The sequence below is a fragment of the Polyodon spathula genome, chromosome 20 (genome assembly GCF_017654505.1).
Source record: "Polyodon spathula isolate WHYD16114869_AA chromosome 20, ASM1765450v1, whole genome shotgun sequence".
Lineage (NCBI taxonomy): Eukaryota > Metazoa > Chordata > Actinopteri > Acipenseriformes > Polyodontidae > Polyodon > Polyodon spathula.
The window spans coordinates 9,983,239-9,997,389 of record NC_054553.1 but is presented as its reverse complement, the minus strand read 5'-3'; the positions used below and the strand labels follow the sequence as shown (position 1 = coordinate 9,997,389).

At 35.6% G+C, this 14,151-nt stretch overlaps 1 protein-coding gene across 2 annotated transcripts in view; it reads right to left on the bottom strand.

Moving 5' to 3' along the window:
* pcdh11 (protocadherin 11) overlaps positions 1-14,151 on the bottom strand; it is a 297,576-nt gene that overhangs the window by 19,470 nt on the left and 263,955 nt on the right. Inside the window, exon 5 of one of the 2 annotated variants that reach the window (XM_041220260.1) lies at positions 12,586-12,639. The exons of the other annotated variant lie outside the window; for it this stretch is intronic. Within the exon in view, the coding sequence (XP_041076194.1) occupies positions 12,586-12,639 (54 nt within the window). The remainder of the gene's footprint in view (positions 1-12,585; positions 12,640-14,151) is intronic. 2 annotated transcript variants of the gene reach the window in all.

Here is a 14,151-nt window from a genome sequence, read left to right as displayed (position 1 = left end):
CCTATTTGTATCTCTACTGGACCTGGCAGCCATCAATTCCTTCATTTTGTACAAAGAATGAACCAGGGCAAATATCAGTAGAAGAGATTTCATCTAGAAGCTAGCCATAGTGCTTTGGCAGAAACATTTCGATCAGAAAATTTTCATTTTTTAAAGTAGTGATTTATATGTGGGAAGTCAGAAAATAAGCCCTTTTATGTTTAATTGTTCATTTCAATATGGGATTTTGACTGTGCAGATGTTTTATGTGATGTGCTGAATACAAAGTTTGTCTTTCATTTTAATATTGATGTTGTTTAAATTGTAAACATCATAATGACTGCAGTTCTAGTGTTAAAGTACTGAATATGTCCCTTTTTTAATGAGTTCAAATAAAATCAATTAAAGCACTGTAAGAGATAAATAAACTCCACAAAGAACACATTAAACATTGGCCAATTATCTCATTTTAATGTGTATTCTTATAAATGCAGTAATTTGTATTACCTCTGAGGGATTTTGGGGAATTGTCTTTCTAAGATTAACAATTTATGATTGTATTTGCACTTACAGTAAAGGTGTACTTTCCAGTAGCTTTAGCACTGTTTCACCACTTTTCACATCTTATGCCCCTTTCACACACAAATGCTCCTACCGAGCCATCTCAGATCTGCTTAAAAAATTCTTTAACACTAGAAGCCCCGCGGAGGTCATTTTGGTGGATTTCTGGTTTTAAAATGTTATTTTCCTTAGTCGTGTAACACATATGGAGCTGCGCGTTCGTGTACCTTTTTCTGTCCGTATGTATTAAATAGTCTCACAAAGCATGAAACGCTGGAGTGCAGAAATAAAGGAGATATGTTACATGATACCTAAAAGCCCCGGGAGCAGTCACATTGAGGGTCACGTAGAAAACAATTGTATGTTGATTATGCAGAATGGTATTCCGCTTTCTTATTTTTATTTACGTCCGCAATGTCTTTAGCTGTAATTAGATTAGTCTGTACTCTCTGGCTGAGTGAATGACTGACAGTCTATTGATTTTCAATCAGCCTTTTCAAAGGCTGATGCCTGCTTGCCAGCTGCGCTGTTTTGGTCTGTCAATTAGCATCAGGACTAGTGAAATTAAATATCAGAGACCGTGGAGTTTTACAGCGCAATAAATTATGGAGTTGATGTTTTGGATCAGATGGCACGGAAGTATTCTGTGAAAGCTAGCTTCCGACTGTGGCCTGTTCAGGTGTTTTACAATGCATTGGACCTAGCAGCCGTCAACTCCTGGGTACTTTACAGAGAATGCACGAAGAAGAATTTACCAAGGAGAGAATATATTTTACAGTTAGCACAGGAACTTTGCAAGAAGCATTTGGAACAGAGGGACCCTGCCAAGGATGTACCCACAGCTGAAGCTGGCAATCTCGCTGAGAGCCGCAAGAGATTCTAATGCCAGGTTGGCAAGTGCAGCTGTGCCCTGTGCAGAAAGGCGGCGTGGAGAAGCGCATTATCTGTGTTGGTTGTGAAGAGCCTTAAACTCAAGGTAAAGGAATACCATTTTGTCAAAAAAAAAGAAAAATAAACTTTTTTTTTTTATAACTTCTTGTGCTGTGCACTTCTGTAAAATGTTTTCTTCTAAGTTTATTTATTTGCGTTGTTCAGTTGCTTTTGCGCATCTGCTAATGAACCGATTGCTTTTGAAAAGTTAAAAATGTATTGTTATCGTTTCAGTTTTATAAATATGTATGTTCTAAACCTATGTCTGTTCAAATGTTTATTTATTTACATTTTCTTGTTTTGATTTGTGAAAATAAATGTTCACTGTTCACTGTTATTCCTTTCGTTATACTATTTACTGTGTTTTGAATACAGCCGTCAGAAAAACTGCTTCTAGGTATGAGTATCTCTGGTCCTGTAGTGTTAAATGCCCATTCATACAGCATGAAATTGAGCAAACCATGCCGGTACAATACCGTCAGCCAAAGGGATCATGTGAGTACACCTTTTTAACCTGTCACTCAAGAGATCGTTTTCATGGCAACAGCAATTAGCCCATAAATTAGAGCACCACACACCACCCCTTCTACTTTTTTAATTCACCTCCTCGTCAGCCTGTAGTTAACAATTCCTTAACTTATTGCAGCCTTCAATTACCTCCTTGTTCTTGATGGAAAGCGTGTAACCCCCAGTGACAAAAATACCCAGCATGTCCCATATACATGCTGTCGTGGGATGTTGACTTTCAGTCCTCACCCACTATAGCGCTTCAGTGCCCGCATAGCATTTAACACAGGAGTTGAGACGGTTCAGCACCGTCTCTGAACCACCTCGCAAGGTGGTTTAGAGATGGCATAAAATATGATGAATCTATGATGGTATAGATAATTCACACAGACCAAAAAGCCTCATCAGTGCCGATTCTGAGCCATCATAACTCATCTGTGTGAAAGGGGTATAAGTTAAATGTATTTTAGAAGCTTTAATAATTTGCGGTTCGAATCACGTCCATCTGAATGAACTAAGGGCTTGCCAATCCTGCATATTTACAAAAGTGTACCATAATTTTTATACTGTAACAGGTATTTTGTGTATAACAGAAATCACTGAACACCTTTATATAGGATGCACCTCTTCTGTAGTACCCTATCAAAAACACCATAGTATACTATATAGAATACCATAAGATGGGTACACTGCACACCTTTTTATATAACACTCCAAGATTCGCCCAAAATGTGTAAAAGCTTTATTATATTCTGAAAATGACGATAGTATTCGCTATGTTATTATTTATTTATTTATTAATTTTTTATATATATATATAAAGAGTTTAACAAAAACACCATTTGGAATAACAAGTAATCCCTTTTTTAATGTATGTCTGACCTGTATCACAGCAACATGATGTTGTACAACCTCGTACATGTTTAGCATCAACAATAGTGTAATATGAAAACTGTCCTTTTGTATTTTAGAACTGGAAAAGTGATAGTCTATTAGCTTTATGTTGTGTGCAATGCACTGTATATTTTTCAGGTCCCAACCTTGCTGTTGAGTAAAGATCTGCGTTTGGTGAAAGTGGAATGCGTACAGTATATTTGGTTTAAAGAAAGCTGGTACTTGTCATCCTAATGGAAAGCAACTCCCTGGTTTGTGTGTAACAAAAAATATTTCCAAGCAATAAAGCATAGCTCTAGCTATACTAGCCATACATCTCAGAGTTGAGGCAGATTTGTTCTTGTTCTCTAAGCCATATATTATTGTTACTGCTCCCAAGATCAAACCAATATACATAAAATATGATTGCCCCAGGAGAACAGATCTTTCAACTCCTACATGACAGCAGGCAAGCAAGGGAGTTGCATGTGCATCTTTTGTCTTAGTAAATTAAAGACTTGGGAACAATAAAGCCTTTTACAGTTTCCCAGTGAAGGGCAATGGTAATTAACTGTTATATCCATTTGATTTACAACTACCCAGTAAAAATAACCCTTTTGTGTTCAAACCAAAGGCTCCCCCGTTTTCTACAGTCGCTAATCTGGAGTCGATGCATTCAATGGCACAGAGTGCTCTGGCATGTCTGTCTGAGCCCAATTCTAGTAGAATATTCCATTTAATAATAATAATAATAATAATAATAATAATAATAATAATAATAATAATAATAATACATTGAGAGGTTCAGTCTAAACATGTTTTTTTAATTACAGTATCAGTTTCACATTATATCTGATAAATGTAATAATTGTCATGGATTTTTACAAATGTCCTTGCTTACTGTATACCTTCCAGATTGGGTATAACTGTTGATTTTATACACATCTTGATATCCTACTATGCATTTCTTTACAAAAAGTGAACCTGTAGGTTGATGAAGTGAGAGATATGTACAGTATGTCCCTTTGTATGCATGTGCACTGTTTTCTTAATGGACTGTACCAGGGATACACACGTCAGATGCGTTTTTTGTTTTTAATAGATATTGGCAGGCAGGAGGCAGTAAGATTGATTGCATTACATATATCACAATTAATAAAATGTGCAAAAAAAGATTATACTTCCACTTGAGCAGACAATCTTACCTAGCTAAGATAAATGGTTTAGAAATGATTTTGAATATTTAGAAAATATAGGCAATCGCTAAATTCATCTTAAAAGTGCTTCAGGACTTAAAAGATCAATAGCTGCATTAAAACCACTAAAAACAGTTTTGAATAAATGTACTAAGATTAACATCAACACTGTCAACATTAAAAATAGGGGTGGGGGTGGAATCTGTTTTTCTCAGCATTTCTCTTGGAATACTATAACTTACGAATAAACCAACTTCAACAGTACACGTGTTCACAAAACCAGTTTTTTTTTCCAGTTTCTGTTCACTTATTTAAAGCCATGTTCCTTTAAAAAAAATAGGTTGTAATTGTATCGTGACATTCTATTTTTTTCAGTGTGTCTATTTGGTTATTTTCCATTAACTATATTGACTAGTTCATGCTGAGAAGAGGTTTTTTTTTTTTTTTCATATCTGTATTTCATAGGAAAAACACTTTTAATCTTTTTATCTCAGAGTTCCGTTTAAATACAATAAATCTAAATCAGATTGGGAAAAGAAAAAAAAAAACACATATACAACTTTCTTTATTCATGTAGAAATACTACATCAACATTTTAAATGGAGCAGCTTCATTTAGCAAAACTTCTAGTATTGTAACAAACCTACATAAAAACCCTGTAGTTAAAACTATTAGTGATGTATTATTAATCGAAAGTAAAATGGATCAGGCACTGTAGACTGCCATTAAGACATCCTGCCTCCTGCCATATAGATGTGTATAGCCCATTTTCGACCACACTTTGCTTAGTCGATAGTAACACTGGATCCACATTCTGAAGGCCTTTTACAGGACTATTATGGAAGTATCCCACCGGCACCAAACTTTTTGCTTTTCTGTAATTTGGCAACAGATGGACTTTGAAGTACATATTGTTTTTAGCCTATATAAATGAATTAATAAACAAGAAAAGCACTATGGACCCTTTATATATATATATATATATATAAAAGAGAAGAGAGTACTAAGAGAATATTAAAATTTCTTTTAGAATACAAAACAAACAGCTAAATCATTTTCATTAATATTTACATTTAAAGAAATGGATTTTCTCTAAATGTTGGTATGTGCAATCTTAGCTCTGGTCTTATTCCTGAACTTCTGTTTGATTGCTATACTGTGTTCCATGCTTGCTTTCTTTATGGTATTACATAAAGTGCACCTTTATAAAGGGGCATGAGATCTGTTCACAGGCAAGTCATGACTGTTGGATTACTGTAGGTACTGCAGCTCCAGGCACCCTCAGAGTTATAAACTAAATCAATCCTATATGCGTTTAGCTAAGATAGATCACAGCGAGAGACCTATGGATCAAAGACGTAATAATCTCCTTGTCAAGCAATGTTAGTCTAGGTTCCTCAATTCCTAAGATTTCTAAACTCAGCAGACAGAATGCTGCAAACTGAAGACGGGTCATGCATACATTTTTCAACATCCAACTGACTAATGAAACTCTTTACTATTTGTAAACTTTGGTATGTCTTTTCGTATATAAACTTAAAAGCTGTTTAACCTAAAAAGGATTGTATCTTTTGTAAGAAAACTCCTTACTACTATTGCTGTTTGCTTTTTGTGTTAGAGGATATTTTAGCCAACCTTGGCATTAGGCTATCAGGACTGGTCCATTACAGTTCAGTGATACAATGAACACAGCGCAAATCCCAATAACAGTGTGTGTGTAGTGGTGTATCATTGATCTATATGTCTGTTTATCACCCTGGTGCTAATAAATTTGTCACAATTGTTACCGACAGAGTTTGATAGAGTCTAGATAGCATTTAGATGGCAAGTGCTTCCTATCCAACCCAAATTATTGATGTTTTACGAGGAGCTGTATCAAAAATGATATGTGTCATTCTGGAGAATAGATTTTTAAATGACATGGCTGCCCTTTGTGGCCCTATACTCTATTGGCAGTGAAACGTATATGTACACATTAGCTACACCAAAGTGATTTAAATCACATTGGTATAGCTACTCTTATCTTAGTGCAGCAGTTCTCAAACTGGGGGGTGCGGACTTATCCTGGGGGGACGTGAGAAGGTTCAGGGTTTTTTACATTTTTTAATATTTTCTTTTAATTAGAGCGCACATCTTAACCTAGACTATACAGTATAACGGGCGGATACTTTATTTGGGCTTCATTGGCTATTTTGATTGGATCGCCGAAAATACTTCCACTAATCAAAGGTTTGCATGCAGTACTTGTAGCGATCCGGCCCTCTGTTAGACTGGTATAAAAAACAGATTAAAGAAATGCTGTACAAGAGAAATAATGCATCATATATCAAAGTGGATATGAGAATGGCAGTGATAAAGCCAGTTAGCTTGAAAACATTTAAAGTAGACCAGACATTTCCACCAATGGATTTAAAAAATCTGGAATTGATGACGCGATCAGAAACCCAGAGGCAATGTAAACTGCCTGCTAGTAGGACTGTTCTTTTTTATGTTAAGCATTTTTGTGATCTTTTTTTTGAGAATGGTTTAATTAAGTAACAGCCCAAATTGTTGACGTCAGATTTGTTGAAAATCTGTAACAAAATGTTTGAAAGTTATTGCTGATACGACTAGTAATGCAGGCATCATGCAGGTATTGCAAAGTCCAGAAGAAAAACAAAATGTTAAAACATTTTGCAACGTATAAAACTGAGATGATTTTGCCAGTGCTTGCTAGTTTATTAGCCGGTTTGAAATGATTTTGAAGCAAATAAAAGCATTTCTGTTTGGGCTTTATTGTTAAAGATTGCACATGGCAATACTGCCCTACAATTACTGCATGGGAGTACTGTGATTGTTCCACTGTGTTATGTTGTGAATCATAGTTTAAAAACTGAGAGACAGTAAATGGTTATCATAAAAGTTTACTTTTTGTTAAAATTAAGGGCCATGTAAGAACAATAAATACTGTAGCTGATTAGAAGGCCGCCTTTGTTGTTCTCCAATTTGCTGCAGTTACATGCTATACAAGTTACTGTTTTAGCAGACATATTTAATTAAATAAACATGTATTTAAATGTTTTTGGAATTAAAAGTATAAATGCAAAACTGTGACTTTTATTGTGAAAGTGCTGTGAAAAAAATCCCCCCGTGTATAAATCCGCAGAATTTAATACCAGCCAAAATTTCCCGTTATACGGTAATCATTAACTTAAAACCAGTCTTTATGGTGACACCTCCAGGCATGTCAAAGTTTGTAGATGGCGTTGTGCATCTGACTGGTGCCTTTTAAGCTTGCATATAGAGAATACAGAGAACCTGCAGGCATGCTGGATTTATTTTTACCAGTGTGTGTGTGTGTGTGTGTGTGTTGTAGGGGGGTCAAGTACCACAGACAAGAGGATGGGGGGCATGGCCAAAATAACAATGTCTTAGTGGGTTTTAATGTAACTTTAAAATTGCTGCTTTTGTATTATTATTATTATTATTATTATTATTATTATTATTATTATATTATTATTATTATTATTATTATTTAAATGGCCTGATTGTGGCAGATGTATGTTTGACATGCTGGACATATGTATTGTGGTTTGTTATCTTATTCTGCTATGTACTGTACAGTGCTTTGGGATGCTTTTGTATAAAAACCACTATATAAATGCAATACATAAATAAATAAACATAAAGAGTGGAGAGGAGAAAGAGAGTTGGTTTGAGCCTTTTATGAGATGACAACTTTTGTGTGGCAGTCTGAGCCTTCAGAGTGTATACAATGTGTCTATGGGTTTATTAAAGTGACGTTGCAGCATTAGTGGAAGCTGTGCCTTTGTCAAGAAATGTCCACTGACACATCCATGGTGCCTCTGGTTAAAACAACACAGGTATTTGATTATTCGAGTGCCATCACAGGAGCCATTGGAATTGTTACAGCTCTTCTGATGGGTCTCCTTTAATGAATTCCCACTTGTAGAGAAAGCAATAATATTACACAATGCCATGTTTAAAGTCTGACCTGACTTGAATTCACACGCACACTCATAATGAGTAACTCCACTGTAGATGTGCACTCTCGATGCAGCTTATTTAAGGCCAGAACTCAGCATTGGCAGCATTCTACTTCTTTTACCATGAAGAATATATATATATATATATATATATATATATATATATATATATATATATATATATATATATATATATATATATATATATATATTTTTTTGTGTGTGTGTATATATATATATATATATATATTATATATATATATATATATATATATATATATATATATATATATACACACACACACAAAAAAACTTGTTATGTAATCATATAGTGCATCATAATGATATATGGAAGGGTTGAGGTTTTTTTACACAAGAACGTGATACACTGAGCAACTTACACTTCTGAATCTCAGACAAAGCTCAATCATGACTGATGACCTATTCACAAAGCTGTCTGCTATTATTTTTTTTTTTTTAAATATACATATCATAATATTTACACTAGAACCACCAGATTTTCAAACTACCTAGAACTGTCACGTGGGTCATTTTGACCCATACATTTTAAAACTGCTGCAATATGAAAATGAAAGACAAACTACCGGCTACAACTCAAAAGTTTTATTCATGAACATCAACATAAAAGGCATTATTTTCAAAATATTCAGACTGCCTTTTGACAATGGGCGAAGGGATCCACAGTTTTATTGTCATTGCACTTTGCAGTACTGCAGTGCCATCTGTCCAATACATCCACTCCTTACTTGCATTGTAGTATTCAAAAGTCTCTGGTTTCTTTTTTCCATCAGTCCCAATGGCCACTGAGCTGTGTAAAGAGCTGAGAATCAGCAATTTTTTTTTGTTTCTGGCACCTGTACACACTCAGGGTGGCACAGTCATTCTGCCTGAGCAGTGCAGTGGAGTACAGTGGTGCAGTCAAGGCTTGAGCAAATGGCGGTAGCCCATGTCTCGCCCTGTTCACTGTTCCTACAAGAGCTGTTTTTTTCTTATTCAACTCCCTGGCCAAATGGAGTGAATTAAAAGAAATTGTCTGTGGTGAAATTTCACCCCTTCCCTAAGTATTGCTCAATATGTTTGAGCATAATGCTGTCTCCAAGTCTCTGTCCAGTAAGGCACATTTCATCCTTTCTCAGGTAAGGGAACACATTCATCAGGTACTTATAATCATCATCCACTGCCAGCCATAATTTTATTCAGAAATTGTCCAGTTTGTTGGACATGTACTATGTCCAGCGACAGCGTGCTTTGATGGGAAACAGCTGCTCATCAACTGTGATGTTTGCTCCTGGCTGTTTTCAATGAAGCCATTCCAGGGTTTGGAAGCCAGATCACAACGAACAAATTGGAGAATTTCATGGAAACGATTTTTCTAGACATTGTCCTGTGTTGGCCAGTAGCTCTCTAAGTAATGGCTTTTTCCCTGTATGTACCACAAACATACAGGATTGCAATGGCTGCTTGTAACTCCTCCACAGATAATGTTCCCAAATCTTATTTGTTTTTACCTGATGTGCCTCTGCTACTGTACAGCATTGAATGTGTAGTAGCATTGACATATTGATCAGTAACAGGAACTCACTGAGTGGAGGTATCAATTTTGTGTTTTGTGTTTGGCGTTGAACATGATGTTTGTCAAAACATTTTCAGACGTCTTCCTACAGTCTCACAACCGGGATTTATGATGTTCCAAACAGTCCCGTCTTTCCCTGTCTCCTGAATGTTGCTTCCTGAAGCCGATGCAGCCATTGTCACTGTCTGTAGTGCTGGTTGGCCAGAAGCCAGCACCTGAGAAGCTGCTGCTGCAGACGGCAAAGCCACCCCTGGCACCACAGGTTGCCTGAAAGTGGAGACTCTACAATGTCCACGACCTCAACCTCTGTGCCTGGAGGACCCTGTTTGTGGAAAGCCTGCCGGCAATTCTGTTGCACCATCTTTGCTTTCTCTCTTGGAACTGCTTGTTTCTACAACCCAGGAATGGTCGCTGTCATTGTCACTCCGATGCCCTGCATCAGATGCATCTTCAGGCAGAGTATGGAGCAATTCAAGCACCTGTTCTATTCTCAATCTCTGTCTTTCAGCCATTTTACATTCCTGCTTATTCTCTGTCACTGTACTTGTAACAACGAATTGCTATGCAAAGTAGCTACGTGACGACATCAGAGATACTGTACTCTTGCGAGCTTTCATGCACTTGTAAGGATTAGAATACACATGTAAACGCCCCTTGATTGCAATGCAAAGAAGAGGCAAGATTGTCAACAATATTAAAAAAATAAATAAAAAAAAAAAGTAATACATGGGTCAAATTGACCTGCACGGCAGTTCCAGGTAGAAATGCTTATATAATGTTTATTTTGGCAACTCTGGCACTGAAATGCAATCAGGATATTTAATTCATATATTTAGGAAAAGTCAAATTGATCCGCATGACGGTTCTAGTGTTAAAAAATTAAAAGAAAGTGCCTAAGAGGCTGTGGATTTACAGTAACTGTTTTGTTGTTTATGATTAAGTATGCAGCATAATCAAGTGCTATTCTTCTGAAATAGTAGTACATTACAGTTTTAGTACATTACAGTCGTAGCCTTGCATTTAGCCTTGTTATGCATATAACGTGATCAGAATTTATGGAGCAATCAAAACAAAAAAGTTTTGCCTTCTTATTTTCCGCAGCCTGTTTTTAACAATTGAAAACTTTAAACTGAAAAAATGTCATACTACTCACCATGCATTTGCATTGATTTAAAATAACACCCTGTGTAGCGTGCAGCACGTTAAGAGCCCCAAGCACAGAACAACATGTTCTACTGTGACCAGAATCCAGTGTACATATAGCACATACACATAGTGATTGATAAGTAATCAACTGCGAACTCTCAGATCAATTACCCCATGAGTCCTTAACAAGAGCCCACCACATCCATCACTACTGCTTAAGTAAAGAGAGTGAGCTAATCTCAGAGAGAGAGAGAGGATGAGAAGGGAAGAGAATGTAAAGAGAGGAAGTGGCAGAGTGCAAAAGCAAACTCATATTTCATGTTACTCTGTATTAAATCTTTAAACTCGACATCAAGTGAAACAGCTAAAAGGTACTGTTTTAGGGAATGCAGCCAATCTTCACCTCACCAAGGGCTAAAATACTGAACAGTCAATTGAATTAGCCATGAAGGAAAACTCAGATGCTGGGAGGTTTAGCCTAGCGATAACTATGTTAGGCTTTTTGTTTTTTAATAGTCAGGGGCAGAAACAAATATTTGTGAAGTTGTGTTTTTATCAAAAGAAAAATTAAAATCATATATTATTAGAAAAAAAAAAATACTTTATAGTTCTAGTTTCTTATCAGAGATAATAATAATAATAATAATAATAATAATAATAATAATAATAATAATAATAATAATAATAATAATAATATTTTTTTTGTGAATTGTGAATAAAACCAGAATTTGGAATAGAAGGCAGCCAGTGTGGTTAAGTGAAACTGCAGTATAATGTAAAATTACCTGCAGTTGAAAGTTACCTAAAATTGTTGTCTGAACTGTGCTGTGCTGGTGTTAAACTGCAATTGCTTTTTAAATAGGAAGCAACAAAAAAAAAATGTGAGACGAGGCCTTCCTTGGCACTTCCACAAATGCTACAGCAAGAAAGGCAGGTGTCCCCTATGGCATCAATAACGTTGTTTTCTTTTTGTTGTGTGGGTGTTCCTAAGCGTGTTTGTTTCCTGTAATTCAATGACCAGCTCCTAATGTCACCCACAATATCCAGTCAAGTCAAGTTTTACCTGCTTTAACAAGCAAATCGAATCAAAATATCACAGCAAAATAGCTGGTATTTTAAAGGTAAATGACTTTAAAAGTTTAAGCTTAAAAAGTCTCTGTTTTAAGAAACCTGTATTATTATTTTGCATAGTCAGTAAAAATGTTGGTTCAGATTAGGCAACTTAAAAATGATCTATTTGAAACCCAGCTTATAAATTCTGCTACATCTCTATAGAATACAACTACACAAGATTATCAGACAGACATATCCCTAATGCATATACACTGATAAATGTTAAAACTGAGAGATTCTACCTGAAGCATTTCCAAGATGGTGGTAGTACTAAACTTTATTTGCTCATCCTATAACAGCAGCAACAAATCACATTTCTATAGCACCTTTAATCACAAGGACCCCAAAGCACTTCACACACACAAAACAAAATTAACAATCAAACCATTCAATTAAAAACAGTCTAACACATAATTTAATCAAACAGAAATTTAAAAAGAGACACAAAACGTGGTTTTAATGGTAAAACTACAAAACAAAGATGAAAAGCTAGTTTGTAGAACTAGAACAATAAAGGAGTCTACATTGCTTTACATACAACTGGAATAAAACAATATAGTTTAATTGTAAAATTAGAAAAACTAAGATTAAAAGACATTTTGTAAAAATAGAATAATTAAAATCTATTAAAGTCTATTAAAAAACAAAACAAACAAAATAAAAACACTAATAAAGAATAAAAATAAAAAGTTTCATTGACCTTCAGTGTTTGTTAGTTCTCTCGGCAGCAGTGTAAATTGATCAACTTTGGACCCTGTAATGAAAAGGCATGATAGTTTATTTAGAATTAGAATATGCTTATATCATACTTTCTCTAATTGCACTTGTTTCATATTACCCTTATATACTTAAATTACATGTACTTCCATATGCATGTCCTATAACACATCTAAAAGGGAATTTAGACATTTTTCTTCATGTTTTAGACTAATGTGTTCAACACAAATTGCTTCAAACAGGGCATCCACCATAACAGTATGTCTGGAGCAAGGACTAAAAAAAACATGTTCTAAAAATCAAAGAGATGGGAATTGATAATAAGATACCCTTGCACTCAATATGACACTAATGAAAGTCTTTATGCAGCTTGCCTGTCGTGTTTAAAGAAAACACCCTACAGGCATAAAGAGCAAAGCCCATGTGCAATTCCCAGCAACAGAGAGCAAAAGCAAGATTATTATTGCTGGTGTTCATAAAGTTACAAAACATTATAGACTGAATGACTATCCCAGTCAGCTAAGTATACAAATTAGAAAAACAAGGGGTACTGAGATATTTTTATTTTGTGGGAGTCAGTTGTATAAGGTTTATTTACATGCAGGGGTAGTTGTGTGGTGTAGGATGTTATATTGCACATTACCTGTACCCAAATGCTTGGTAAGCAATAATAGAATCTCATAAAAAAAAATGCCCATGCCTTGTTACATCACAACCTTGACTACTCAGGCAGTGTCATTACCTTAAAAAAGTAGTAAATGGAATAGTTACAACAACTGGACTTAACTAGATCAACCAATTAGAAGCTTCAATTGGGTGTGCAGATGAGTCTGGTATGAATGTAACACATAAGGCACTACTTTGTTTCCTGTTGCTGCATTATACTTTAAAAATGTCAGTGATCCCGACAGGAGGCGTGGGAGTGAGAAAGCATTGAGTTAACAATAGGATAAATTGCTATTTGAGTCTGTGCCTTTTGCATTACAGGATAGTTGCTGAGGCTGAAATGTGCATGGTTGTCTCTCTCCACTTTTTATGTGACTAGAGAACTCTACTGACAAGATCTGTTGATTCTTCCCTTCACATGCAGTGAACTTATAACCACAATGTAGGGGACAAATGAAAACATAAAAAGCATAGGACAGTGTAGCTGGTTCCTTCTCATGCAGCCAGACAACTCCAATAAATTCATTAAAATCCTTTCTTTTTTTTTTTTTTTCAGTTCCAAGCAAAAGTGTAAGTGTACGCTCTTATTAAATACCAGCTGCTGTAATGCCACCTATCAGGTTTAATAGAATTCAAATGAGCGAAATACATTCTTCAAAAACATCCACTTCAAAAAAGAAGATTCTGACAGAATAATTTATCAGAGTGAGGTACCTCCCATGGTTGCACAAAGGTCTGAAACAAAGCAGATAAAACCACTCTGGTCACAGCACTCTGCAAATAGAAAATGAAAGCCGGAAGAGGCTTCAGAGATAGACAGTCAGGCTGTACCGAAAAGGTCCCAAAACCAATTTCTTTCCTCTTTTGCCTCAAACATCGTTTC